We start from the raw sequence: 14,366 nt of genomic DNA on the forward strand, positions 1-14,366 counted from the left end.
GGGCAGTATACCTAGGTGTGCCTAGCTGAGCCTTGTGAGGAGCCGCATCGGGAACTACGACTGAACGTATGGCAGTCCAGAGGTAGTGCCGCTCATAGTGCAGGAGATACCGCAACAACAGCAGCTATTTCAGCTGGAAAGGGCCACGACCCAGAGTTTCTGATACAATGCTACTTTATTCACTGACATCTATATTAACTTCACTCAAGGTGGGGAAGTATGTTGTCAGATACCCTGAATAAAATGTAAGTCTGATCACTGGGAACCCACTTAAGCCTGTTTTATGGTATTTTCTAGTTACCATAATGAAGTCTGTAGGTATAATTGACATGCTGTGATTTCCAAAACCACGCCGGTTTTTGAAATTGTGGTACGTCCGCACCACGGTTTTTATCGCAAAGTGGGAATGGGATTCGCTAGAATCCCTTTCACTTTGCCATTACTGTAAAACGCCGTGAATTTCCTGCGGCATTTCCGTCACATGGGGTCCCGTTCTAAAAGTCAAAGACCACACCTTAAGCTTCTAGCGTTACTCCTGTTCACAGTATGTGTGTGGTATTGCAGCTCAGCCCCATCCAATCAATGAAAGTGACCTGCTGTCCCACATCCCTTCCTATAGACAGGTGTGGTGCCATTTCTGAAAGAAAGCAGCCAGGTTATTGTAATCCAGGAAAACCCTTATAATAAATTGTCTATTCATCCTTTGATCTATTAAGTTCTGTAAAGAATTATAGAAAGACTCAGGAACACTATTTTTTTTTTTTTGACTGACTTCTTTATTAACGTCAGTCAAGTTTTTGTGGGAGGAAACCGGAGTACCCGGAGAAAACCCACGCAAGCACGGGGAGAACATACAAACTCACTGCAGGTATTGCCCTTGGATGGATTCTCACCCACCCAGGACTCCAGCTCTGCAAGCAAGCAGTAAGCACTGAGCCACCGTGCTTGCCCATGTCGCAGATCAAATCCTCATATGGTGGCCTTCATGTCTTGCAGGAGAGTTTTCACCTCTAGTGGCAGCCATGATGGTGGAGCTAGTCTAAGGGATGAAGAGAAGAGGATTAACATTATCACAGAGGCAGTGTGTTATTCATAGCAGAAGTGAGCCATGCAAATCTTGCAAGACACAGACTGCTCTGCAGATATTACAAAGATGCTGGATTTCACATTTGTGACTATAGAACCAATGAGAATCCAAGGCAGGGCTCTATAGTAATTCTGCAGGAGAATTGAGAGGACAATGGAGATATTCTGTACTCACCTTCAGACTCCGTTTCTGCCTCCTTGCGGTCCCTCTCAATAAAGTGGGCGTTGACCAAAAAGAAGGCTCCTCCAATAGCTTCCATGAATGCACATGTCAGGAGGGCGTATTTCAGGCTGCGGTACCTTGATAGAGTTGTTTCCGCCGCTGCTCCATGGATTAGGTCAGATATCTGAGGATGAGAGGTGATACATATTTGATTAATAATACATGTATAGTTAGTAAAGAGCAAAAATACAAAAAAGCATAAAGGATTTTTCCAACAGTAACTGCTATGTGCTTGTTAGGAACTCTGGTGGCCAGACAAATATGTGGTAGCAGAAGCGCTGCACCGTATATAGAGGAGGAGCTTCCATCCTACAGACTATGAGCAGCCCCAGTATTACACAATGGCTGGAGCTGGAGACGTGCGGCATCCACCTGGAGCAGATAATCTAATATATAGCACCAGAAGGTTTTGTCTTTGGTGTTCTACTGTCAGACTTGCAAGTTACAACTAGTTTGTTTCAACAATAATTTCTATGTGTGTATATTCTGTGTGGGTGTTGTATGTGGGCTGTACAGGTGCTGTGTGTATACTGTTGTTTCAATGCTGTACATGTACTATATATGTACTTTGTGAGTGCTCACTGTATACATGGAGGGAGGTAGAAAAATTCAGCTTTAGGATAAGGCGCACATTACAGAAACACAAAGCCAGGAGTGGATTGAGCAAAAGTACAAAGTACAATTACTTTCTATATTTTTGCAATTCCTTTCATTGCCAGTCTTGGCTTTGGCAAAAAAAAAGCGGCAAAATCTGCAACAAAAAAAGCTGCATTTCTGCAACCTGGGCCTCATACTTACACAGGGAACCAGTGAGGTAATAGTGATGTGTATATACAACATTCAGGAAATAATATGTAACAACTACTTACAAATCCAATGAGGTAGGGGCTCCCGACATCGCCCAGCAGGTGGGCCACAGTAACTTGCACAGCCCCTGCTGTAGCTCTTCTTGTAGGAGGAACCACTGACTGAAATAAAAGAATATTGTGAGTAGGCCGAAGGGAATCATTGAAACCAAAACAAGAGCCATTGTACAAAGTGACCACATAGTATAATGACAAAATATTAAAAACATAAAAATTAAACCTCCCAATCTACCGGGAAGGAGCATCTGATGGGTAACGGAGGGAAGACAGAAGAACGGCTAAAATATCATTTCATGGCTTGTTAGAACTCACCAGGAGGATTTCTGCCACAAGGGCCCAGTTGAATGTGAGGAATGTCTCTCCAATGAATATGAAGACCTGCAGAAGTGAAACATTTGGGGAATTAATATAGGCCACAATACAAGTGCTGGAACGTGTAAGTACAAAACTACACCTGTCCACAGCCAGTATACTGTACAAAGGAATAAATAGATCCAGAATCCAATAAGTGGATGACAACAATCTATAGCTCAGGTACTTACATAAGTGGCCACAAGACTAATGTCTGCCAGAACCAGGGCCAAGAACAGGAAAGGGGCGGAGCATAGCAGGCCACACGCACAGACCAACGGGTCTGCACGGGGATTGGTTTTTCTATATTTTTTGCTGATCTCCACCCCTGCTAGAACTCCAAGGATGCCGGAGATGACTGTAAGCACGCCAAATATCAGACTGCAAAGAGAAGTGTTTATAGAGGTTAGTAAAGAAGGTTCAAGAAATTGCAAGACAACCTTGTTTAATAAGGCGCAGTATGATGAAAGCTTCATCTAATGTATCTTCAAGGAAGACACTAAACAGAAGTCATTCCACAGCACCGGAAGAAGAAATGCATACCTGTCATTATAGGTGCACGTTCCAGTCTGACAAGGCTCCTTCTCTAGTAAGAGGCTTCGTGCACGTGTCAGAAAAGAAGGAGCCCAGAGACCTATGGCGCCGGCTACAAACGCTACAGTCGCACATCCGAGAGTGGAAAACAAGAAACTACGACTGTAGAGAGGGAAAAAAAGAAGGATTTAATAATCATAAAAAACACACGGAGGATCGCTGCCGACATCCACTACACAGAAAACACCTACTTTTTGAATAGTTTCTTCACATCCGAAATCCAGTTATTGGAGCTGACGGATTTGTTTTTGTTCTTCCCGTCTGCGGCTCCTCTTGGCGGTTCTTTCACAAAGATAAGTAGTAGCAGGACAGCAATGACGCCCAGACCAGGGGTAACCTGCGTGGTGGAGGAAGAAGACATTGTATGTTACATAGATAGATAGATAGATAGATAGATAGATAGATAGATAGATAGATAGATAGATAGATGATATACATAGTGGGATCATCACATAGTGGAAGTAACCAGGGACAAGTTTAGGAAATAGATTACGGCCTTTTACTTACCCGGAAGGCCCAGTGCCAGTCACCACCTGCTGCACTGACTACTTTGGAGCCGATAATATATCCGAGGCCACTGTAAGAGAAATGAAGTGGTTATAATTTCTAGATCATCTGGTCATAAGTTCTCCACAAAGTCTGTATATTTACACAGGATACTCACCAGCCTACAGGTATAGTCAGGTAGAAAATTGAAAACATGCGACTACGCTGGTCTGCCACAAAGAGGTCAGCAATAACGGAGGGGGCGACGGTGGAGAAACTTGCCTCTCCGACCCCTACCAATGCTCTCATTGCCAGGAGGAGCAGGAAATACTGTAAAAAAATGAAAATGAAAATGGGACAGAAAAAAAATTAGTAAGTTTTTGTGAAATTTTTTTTTTTTTTGCCTGCATGGCAAGTATACCTGGTCATAGAGAGATATAGTAGCTGAGATTTATATCTTTACCTGATTGGGAACGAATGAGATGCTCAGGGTCATAATGGACCAGAATAAGGTTCCTGCGCACATTATGTATTTCCTATTCCAGCGGTCGCCCATATAGCCAAAGACCGGACCAAACAGCATATAGCTGGCGATGAATACTAAAGGGGAGAGAAGGAGAAGAAGTGTCAGGACAATGTGTCAGCGGAACAAGTTATTGCTTAAGGACATTGTTAGTACATTAACTCCTTATTTAATCCCTCCTGTCCAGATAACAAGAAAGATTTTCAGGCAGCCATTTTCTGAACTACACCAATAGGGATCCATATTCACATTCTTATTCTTCTGTGATGTCATAAGAATTCCGTGAATAGATTGACCGACAACTCTGGAATATTGGTTTAGTCCTGACAATGGCGGTTTCCAGGGGATTTACAGAATATAATTCTATGGTAAAATATACCTGTATGTAACAAGCCGGATACACTGTCGCTCATATTGAAGGCTTTTTGAAGGTCCGGTAGCACCCCTGTCACATGGAAAGAGAGAGGACAATCATTATACACTATGACTGATCTGTGCTAATAGGTGGGCACAGTAACAGGCACAAAGATCATTACATTTGGTAAGAATCCCAGGCCAGGGGTGACCTATTCTAGACACCACATTGCTATGGGCCTGATAAATCTCACCACTAGAAGTAATACCGTTTACCCCTCCCCCACATACCTGAGGCGCTGAAGCGTTCAATGTAATGTATAAGGCTTACGAAGGACATAATCGCTACGGTGATGACGGAGCGCATGTAGGAGACTCCAGTCAGCGCATGAGTGTCCTGCGGTTCAGAGCAATAGCCTTTTTCTTCATCCATTTGAGGTGAATGAGTGCCGATTTGTTTTTCCTCATCCACATTCTCCATCAGTAATGGAGTTGTTGGTTCGCCATCATGGAGAGACGCCATATTTACAGGCCTGAGTCTATAGATACTAGAGAGACACAACATGGAAAAAGATTAGACGACATTTCATTCCTATTAATCTAGTTTATTTCACATAATGCAGATTCTGATGGTCCAGAGCAGAACCACGACATAACCTGGGCTATCAGAAAATCAGAAGGCGTTGCTTTATGTTACAGTTTTTGATGGAGCTGTCTTCCCAAAGGATTCCTGAAGCTACCAGGTCCTATGAATTTCACTACCTTATGATATATTTGTACCTGTGCCATCATTCACATCATGGCCCTGAGCTGCAGGAGATGACCACACAGCAGTGCTCAGAAATCTGTGGCCATTTAGTCACTATTGGACTACTGGTTCCAGTATCCCCACCCCAGCTAGATACCCTAAAACTTTTAGTTGTTCAGTATTTGGATCCCCCCCAATCCCATCACTGTCTTCTGATCACTGTGACGTATCAATCGTATAAGTTGAAACTTACCGTGTTCTCCAGTAAAGGGCGTTCGAATTCTCGCACGTGTAGCTTTCTAGCAGAGTTTTGCAACACAACTAGCATTCACGATACACAAGAGAAAAGAGAATGTGGTCAGGTCCTTCTCCTGTTTTACAGGCAGGAGCTGATTGTGACATCATCAGCCGGGTTCTAAGCCGTTGTGATGTCATCAATTTTGTTTTATTTTTTTTTTTATCAATTCTTTATTTATAACAGAGCAATTACAAAATACAGTGACAATTCTTTATAGTCTAATTCTATGGAACCATTGCATATTGATGTGATGGCTCCACTTGTGTAACCTGTCTCTTCATTAGAAGTGGCCTTAAGAAAAAAAAAAGAGTTAAAATTAAAATGATACATTGGCACCTGTTCATAAATACAGTCCTATGAAAAAGTTTGGGCACCCCTATTAATCTTAATCATTTTTAGTTCTAAATATTTTGGTGTTTGCAGCGGCCATTTCAGTTTGATATCTCTAATAACTGATGGACACAGTAATATTTCAGGATTGAAATGAGGTTTATTGTACTAACAGAAAATGTGCAATATGCATTAAACCAAAATTTGACCGGTGCAAAAGTATGGGCACCCTTATCATTTTATTGATTTGAATGCTCCTAACTACTTTTTACTGACTTACTGAAGCACAAAATTGGTTTTGTAACCTCACTGAGCTTTGAACTTCATAGCCAGATCTATCCAATCATGAGAAAAGGTATTTAAGGTGGCCAATTGCAAGTTGTTCCCCTATTTGAATCTCCTCTGAAGAGTGGCATCATGGGCTACTCAAAGCAACTCTCAAATTATCTGAAAACAGATCATTCAACATAGTTGTTCAGGGGAAGGATACACAAAGTTGTCTCAGAGATTTAACCTGTCAGTTTCCACTGTGAGGAACATAGTAAGGAAATGGAAGACCACAGGGACAGTTCTTGTTAAGCCCAGAAGTGGCAGGCCAAGAAAAATATCAGAAAGGCAGAGAAGAAGAATGGTGAGAACAGTCAAGGACAATCCAGAGACCACCTCCAAAGAGCTGCAGCATTATCTTGCTGCAGATGGTGTCACTGTGCATCGGTCAACAATAGAGCGCACTTTGCACAAGGAGAAGCTGTATGGGAGAGTGATGAGAAAGAAGCCGTTTCTGCAAGCACGCCACAAACAGAGTCGCCTGAGGTATGCAAAAGCACATTTGGACAAGCCAGCTTCATTTCGGAAGAAGGTCCTGTGGACTGATGAAACAAAGATTGAGTTGTTTGGTCATACAAAAAGGTGTTATGCATGGCATCCAAAAAAACAGCATTCCAAGAAAAACACTGCTATCCACTGTAAAATTTGGTGGAGGTTCCATCATGCTTTGGGGCTGTGTGGCCAATGCCGGCACCGGGAATCTTGTTAAAGTTGAGGGTCGCATGGATTCCACTCAGTATCAGCAGATTCTTGAGAATAATGTTCAAGAATCAGTGACGAAGTTGAAGTTACGCCGGGGATGGATATTTCAGCAAGACAATGATCCAAAACACCGCTCCAAATCGACTCAGGCATTCATGCAGAGGAACAATTACAATGTTCTGGAATGGCCATCCCAGTCCCCAGACCTGAATATCATTGAACATTTGTGGGATGATTTGAAGCGGGCTGTCCATGCTCGGCGACCATCAAACTTAACTGAACTTGAATTGTTTTGCAAAGAGGAATGGTCCAAAATCCCTTCATCCAGGATCCAGGAACTGATTAAAAGCTACAGGAAGCGACTAGAGGCTGTTATCTTTGCAAAAGGAGGATCTACTAAATATTAATGTCACTTTTCTGTTGAGGTGCCCATACTTTTGCACCGGTCAAATTTTGGTTTAATGCATATTGCACATTTTCTGTTAGTACAATAAACCTCATTTCAATCCTGAAATATTACTATGTCCATCAGTTATTAGAGATATCAAACTGAAATGGCCGCTGCAAACACCAAAATATTTAGAACTAAAAATTATTAAGATTAATAGGAGTGCCCAAACTTTTTCATAGGACTGTATATACATTATTCGGGGGATATTGTCACTCCTTAGGGAGAGACCACCATATAGGTGTGTGGAGACTTGTTAAGCCTTTAACACTCCACTTTGCAAGGAACTATGGGAAGAATATGCAAATCCGCCTTCCATGATGTAATTAGGAAGACAGTTGCTGCCTCATTGTTGCAAACCAATAGAGGGCGCTCACTGGAATGTGCAAGCCTGTCTTAAGACAGGATTCCAGTGAAATAACCCAATAATGGCTGCTCCCTTTAGCCTCATGCCCGACCTTCCAAGAGGCCTTTGTTTAGCAATGACGCTGGGATTATTACCAGGTTATAGTCTCTCAATCGAGGACAGCTGTTTCGATCTGGTTGGATCTCATCAGCCCGATGTAGAGAGGACTATAACCTGGTAGAGGTGAGAGGCTTAGACAGGGTTCGGGGGATATTGTCACTCCTTAGGGAGAGACCACCATATAGGTGTGTGGAGACTTGTTAAGCCTTTAGCACTCCACTTTGCAAGGAACTATGGGAAGAATATGCAAATCCGCCTTCCATGAAGTAATTAGGAAGACAGTTGCTGCCTCATTGTTGCAAACCAATAGAGGGCGCTCACTGGAATGTGCAAGCCTGTCTTAAGACAGGATTCCAGTGAAATAACCCAATAATGGCTGCTCACTTTAGCCTCATGGCCGACCGTCCAAGAGGCCTTTGTTTAGCAATGACGCTGGGATTATTACCAGGTTATAGTCTCTCAATCGAGGACAGCTGTTTCGATCTGGTTGGATCTCATCAGCCCGATGTAGAGAGGACTATAACCTGGTAGAGGTGAGAGGCTTAGACAGAGTTCGGGGGATATTGTCACTCCTTAGGGAGAGACCACCATATAGGTGTGTGGAGACTTGTTAAGCCTTTAGCACTCCACTTTGCAAGGAACTATGGGAAAAATATGCAAATCCGCCTTCCATGATGTAATTAGGAAGACAGTTGCTGCCTCATTGTTGCAAACCAATAGAGGACGCTCACTGGAATGTGCAAGCCTGTCTTAAGACAGGATTCCAGTGAAATAACCCAATAATGGCTGCTTCCTTTAGCCTCATGCCCGACCTTCCAAGAGGCCTGTGTTTAGCAATGACGCTGGGATTATTACCAGGTTATAGTCTCTCAATCGAGGACAGCTGTTTCGATCTGGTTGGATCTCATCAGCCCGATGTAGAGAGGACTATAACCTGGTAGAGGTGAGAGGCTTAGACAGGGTTCGGGGGATATTGTCACTCCTTAGGGAGAGACCACCATATAGGTGTGTGGAGACTTGTTAAGCCTTGTTAAGCCTGCACATTCCAGGTAAATATTTTAAAAAAGTACAAAAAAATGTAATAAAGTCTATGAAATAAATAAATAAAGCCCCCAAATTCCCTTTATCAAATGAGTTATATAAAACAAAAAACTAAAAATTAATACAAAAACAATACATATTTGTTATGTCTGCTTCCGCAACAACGTGTACAATAAAACTGAAACATCATTTAACCTACACAGTGAACATCGGGGGAAAAAAAAAAAACTCCAGAAACAATTATTTTTTGCCATCTAACCTTACGAAATGTGCTATAAAAATTATCAATACATCACATGTACCCAAAATAGTACTAATAAAAAGCACAGGTTGTCTATATGGGAATTGCAATAGGAGCAATTCCCCAGTAGCTGCTGGAAACCCTGGGAAGGGGCACAAGAGACAGTGAGCCCTAAGCTGAAGCCCCCCCACTGTCCCTTCCTGCTTGCCTAGTCCTATCCTATGTAATAGGCGGCAACTTGGAGATGATGCCTTCCTATGTACGTGAAACACAAAACGCAAACAAGGCAAATAACAACAAAGGGAGGTCAGCTAGCCAGGGTTCGGTAACAGTCGAGCAATACAGTGTCAAAATCGATATCCAAAAGAGTAGTCAATAGGGAAAGCCAGAGGTCAAGAATCAGAATACACAAATAAACAAAGTTGACGTCTACCTCAAAGGGTAGCATTTTATTTATTAAACGCACATAGATTTACAAGTGCCAATAAAAACAAGTCAACTCATACATTTTACATAAAAACATCAAGCATTACAGTATAAAATGGGTACATGGTGGCTTATATATTGGAGTTCCCTGACATACCACTTCTTTATTAGGGGGCAGTTCCTTTTTTTGTCAAGTAGGTAATATAAATACATTTCACTAAAACCTAAGCGTAAAACATCAGCAGTGGGTAAAACATCTTTCTTAAAAAGCAAGACGTTCCTGGCCTTCCAAAGTGCAGTTTTTACGCAGTTCATAGTCTTCCATGCCATGGCCTTCTGGGATTGCGATGTGCAGTTGAAAAGTCCAAATAAAACCACTTCAAATGACAAGTCCGTTATATCCGCCATCTTCGTTAGTAGAGGGAGTATTTTTCTCCATAGTCCTTTAGCAAAGTCACAGTCCCACAATATGTGCAGTACAGTTTCGTCAGCCTGGCAGCCCTCCCTCGGGCAGATGGCGGTTGTTGCATACCCTCTTCTATGTTGGAAGGCCCGGCATGGAAGGCATTCATGTACACAGCTCCAGGCCAGGTCCATCTGCTGGTTAGAAAGAGGGAAACAGTTAGTCATTTTCCATATCTGCTTGGTTTGCGTTTCATTAAAATTCCCAACAGGTAGCATGGTTTCCCTCTGTCTAAGGGCCCCTTCACACGGAGTAAACGCGCCGCGCATTGTGGCGCGTTTACGGCGCGTGTACGCCGCGTTTTTTTACGGTGCGCGATTACGCTGCGTTAACGTCGCGTAAACGCGGTGTTATCGCGGCATAATCGCGCACCGTAAAAAAACGCGGCGTACACGCGCCGTAAACGCGCCACAATGCGCGGCGCGTTTACTCCGTGTGAAGGGGCCCTAAGGCTTGTTATTAGCCTAGCACTCTGTTTTAGCTCGTCGGCGCTCCTAGTGTTCAGGCTAAAAAGACTCACTATCTTTTCTAAGATCATATAGTGTGGTGGGAGGTTAAAAGCCTAAGGCGAGATAAGAACAGTTCTGAACCACCCCAGCTTCCTCATAAAATCACCAGTATTATAGCGTATAAAATATGACCAGAAGTGATTCTTAAAAAGCCCATTAAAAACATAACAAAAGTATTTGATTAAAAGGAATCTGCTTATGTCAGGGAAATCTTTCCCCCCTTTGTCCTTAGATCTTACCACTAGAGATGAGCGAACGCCGTTTGATCGAATACAGAATCGATCGAATATCAGGCCGTTCGGAATATTCGATTACAATCGAATGCTAGGCCGCAAACGCAGTAAAAATTCGTATCCCCTCCCACCTTCCCTGGCGTGTTTTTTGCAACAATAACAGGGGAGGTTGGACAGGAACTACGACAACGTAGGCAATGAAAAAAAATTGGAAAAAGGAATTGGCGGCCGGAAACAGATAACCTCCAATTTAGACTAATGGTAGATTTACCATTCGACTAATTTGGGACTGTGAAGTATATGACTGAGACAGGGACAGATCTACAGGCAGGGTAAGCTAGGGATTACCTTTATTTAGGGGGGAATGTTACTCACCCAGCTCTTTGGAGCTCCATCTCGTCGGGATCCCTGTCAGCTTGCGATATGCACGAGCTGACTTTTTCCCATAGGAATGCATTGACCAGAGTTGATTGGCCGAATGCCAATATCATCTGTGTTCTCTTCCGGTCATACTTCTTATGACATTACATGGTGGACAGACCATAAGACTGTGCCATATTCTTTTTATTAATGGTTTTATTTTATGTTTTTCAATGATTTTGTGTTGCTATATATTCCTGTGTTACAAAACCAGAGAAAGCGGTTTGTGGAAAGGTGTTTCGTCCAAGGCGAGCGGCACTTTCCTGATGCATCACATCAGACTAGGCTTCTACTTCTGTCCTCTTCTTCTTCTCTTGGCAGAATCCTTATTGTACATTAATGAGGTTATCGATCTAAATACAGGAATGCAGATCACACTGATCATCTGTAATGTCCTCATAGTGTTGCCAAAAGGTGTTTCTCCATACCTATATGGGCACAGATATAGGGTGATCTACAAATCTCTCAGGTTGTTCTGCAAATTCAAGCACCACAGTCACGTAGCACCAGGTGACAGATACACTTGAGGGTTAATGGAAGATAAGTGACACAATACGGTGAAAAAAATAAGGCCAAGTTGTACGGATAGTCTCACAAGATAGGAGAGCCTACCAATACATATAGATAAGTTCAGAATCAGCATTGCAACAGTGGACACTTTCTCCATCATGAAACAGCCCACCTTATCCATTTATTGTAAAGCTACATTAGTAGGATCGAGACATCACTCTTCTTCCTATCTCATCTGAACAGGGGATAAGTATCTACAGTCCTATGAAAAAGTTTGGGCACCCCTATTAATCTTAATCATTTTTAGTTCTAAATATTTTGGTGTTTGCAACAGCCATTTCAGTTTGATATATCTAATAACTGATGGACACAGTAATATTTCAGGATTGAAATAAGGTTTATTGTACTAACAGAAAATGTGCAATATGCATTAAACCAAAATTTGACCGGTACAAAAGTATGGGCACCTCAACAGAAAAGTGACATTAATATTTAGTAGATCCTCCTTTTGCAAAGATAACAGCCTCTAGTCGCCTCCTGTAGTTTTTAATCAGTTCCTGGATCCTGGATGAAGGTATTTTGGGACCATCGTCTTTACAAAATAATTCAAGTTCAGTTAAGTTTGATGGTTGCCGAGCATGGACAGCCCGCTTCAAATCATCCCACAGATGTTCAATGATATTCAGGTCTGGGGACTGGGATGGCCATTCCAGAACATTGTAATTGTTCCTCTTCATGAATGCCTGAGTCGATTTGGAGCGGTATTTTGGATAATTGTCATGCTGAAATATCCATCCCCGGCGTAACTTCAACTTCGTCACTGATTCTTGAACATTATTCTCAAGAATCTGCTGATACTGAGTGGAATCCATGCGACCCTCAACTTTAACAAGATTCCCAGTGCCGGCATTGGCCACACAGCCCCAAAGCATGATGGAACCTCCACCAAATTTTACAGTGGGTAGCAAGTGTTTTCTTGGAATGCTGTTTTTTTTGGATGCCATGCATAACGCCTTTTTATATGACCAAACAACTCAATCTTTGTTTCATCAGTCCTGTTATGTCAGTCCAGGTAGCTGCAACGGGGCTAAGGAATAGCAGTAGGGAATCTCGCCCTGCACTACTCCCACTAGCTATCCCGGTCCCTGCCTCACGGGTGTGGGTCGGCTGTACTCAGGCTAAGCCTGACCCCGACGGCTCCTCTCTCACTGATACCGTAGGCCTAGAGGGAAGTGGGAGAAGGAATGCCCTATAAGATCTCTAGGGACTGGAGACTAAAGGGGGTCACCCCTAACGAACAAGTGAAGCTGCTACTGACAGGGACTGACAAGGGTGTGCGCTGACTAACAACACAAGCAGCACACAGGAAAAATGTGGGAAAGGATTCCCCCAAACCAATATGGGAAGGAACCTTACACTAGGAAACAAACACAGGGAAACTGAGTAGAAATCAAAGGATAAGGCAATTCACTCACACAGTCAATTATACACAGAGGGAGGATTGGTGAACACAGAAGGGAAAACACACAAACCAACTCGTTCACCCAAACCTCCCAAAAACCAACCACGGAACTTCCTCTATCCAAGATAACCACCTACTCCTCCTGCTAAGGCCTAGCTCTGTAAAAGCGACACTCAGCACAGAACCATGGGAGGCATGGGTTTAAATACAGAGTAGAGACCACTCCTCCCAGGTGCAAATGGGAGGACAGACTAATCAACCAGGAAATAAAGCTGCCTACCAGCAGTGCGCGCGTGCAAGTCAGAAGGTGTGCACCAATACCCACGACAGGACAACCCCGCAGCGCCAGGATGCCACCCCAGACACTGCGCAGCCAAAAACTCCCCAGGTAAGAAAAATAGAAAGTAATGAACCTAAATACTCCTAACAAGTCCATAAGACCTTCTTCCAAAATGAAGCTGGCTTGTCCAAATGTGCTTTTGCATACCTCAGGCGACTCTGTTTGTGGTGTGCTTGCAGAAACGGCTTCTTTCTCATCATTCTCCCATACAGCTTCTCCTTGTGCAAAGTGCGCTGTATTGTTGACCGATGCACAGTGACAACATCTGCAGCAAGATGATGCTGCAGCTCTTTGGAGGTGGTCTGTGGATTGTCCTTGACTGTTCTCACAATTCTTCTTTGCCTTTCTGATATTTTTCTTGACCTTCCACTTCTGGGCTTAACAAGAACTGTCCCTGTGGTCTTCCATTTCCTTACTATGTTCATCATAGTGGAAACTGACAGGTTAAATCTCTGAGACAACTTTTTGTATCCTTCCCTTGAACAACTATGTTGAACAATCTTTGTTTTCAGATCATTTGAGAGTTGTTTTGAGTAGCCCATGATGCCACTCTTCAGAGGAGATTCAAATAGGAGAACAACTTGCAATTGGCCACCTTAAATACCTTTTCTCATGATTGGATACACCTGGCTATGAAGTTCAAAGCTCACTGAGGTTACAAAACCAATTTTGTGCTTCAGTAAGTCAGTGAAAAGTAGTTAGGAGTATTCAAATCAATAAAATGATAAGGGTACCAAAATTTTTGCATTGGTCAAATTTTGGTTTAATGCATATTGCACATTTTCTGTTAGTACAATAAACCTCATTTCCATCCTGAAATATTACTGTGTCCATCAGGTATTAGATATATCAAACTGAAATGGCTGCTGCAAACACCAAAATATTTAGAACTAAAAATTATTAAGATTAATAGGGGTGC

The 14,366-nt window shown here is 42.7% G+C and overlaps 1 protein-coding gene across 1 annotated transcript; it reads right to left on the minus strand.

Moving 5' to 3' along the window:
* Window positions 1-1,086: 1,086 nt before the first annotated feature.
* On the minus strand, window positions 1,087-4,916 carry LOC142198547 (protein spinster homolog 1-like). Its single transcript, XM_075269579.1, has 12 exons — window positions 4,775-4,916; window positions 4,509-4,574; window positions 4,070-4,206; window positions 3,785-3,936; window positions 3,628-3,697; window positions 3,312-3,457; window positions 3,070-3,222; window positions 2,718-2,907; window positions 2,488-2,553; window positions 2,179-2,277; window positions 1,262-1,433; window positions 1,087-1,175 (listed from the first exon to the last, which is right to left on the minus strand). The coding sequence occupies exons 1-12, from the start codon at window positions 4,914-4,916 to the stop codon at window positions 1,087-1,089; spliced, it is 1,482 nt and encodes a 493-aa protein (XP_075125680.1).
* Between the last annotated feature and the right edge of the window lie 9,450 nt (window positions 4,917-14,366).

This window comes from Leptodactylus fuscus, chromosome 3 (assembly GCF_031893055.1).
Source record: "Leptodactylus fuscus isolate aLepFus1 chromosome 3, aLepFus1.hap2, whole genome shotgun sequence".
NCBI classification, from domain to species: Eukaryota; Metazoa; Chordata; class Amphibia; order Anura; family Leptodactylidae; genus Leptodactylus; species Leptodactylus fuscus.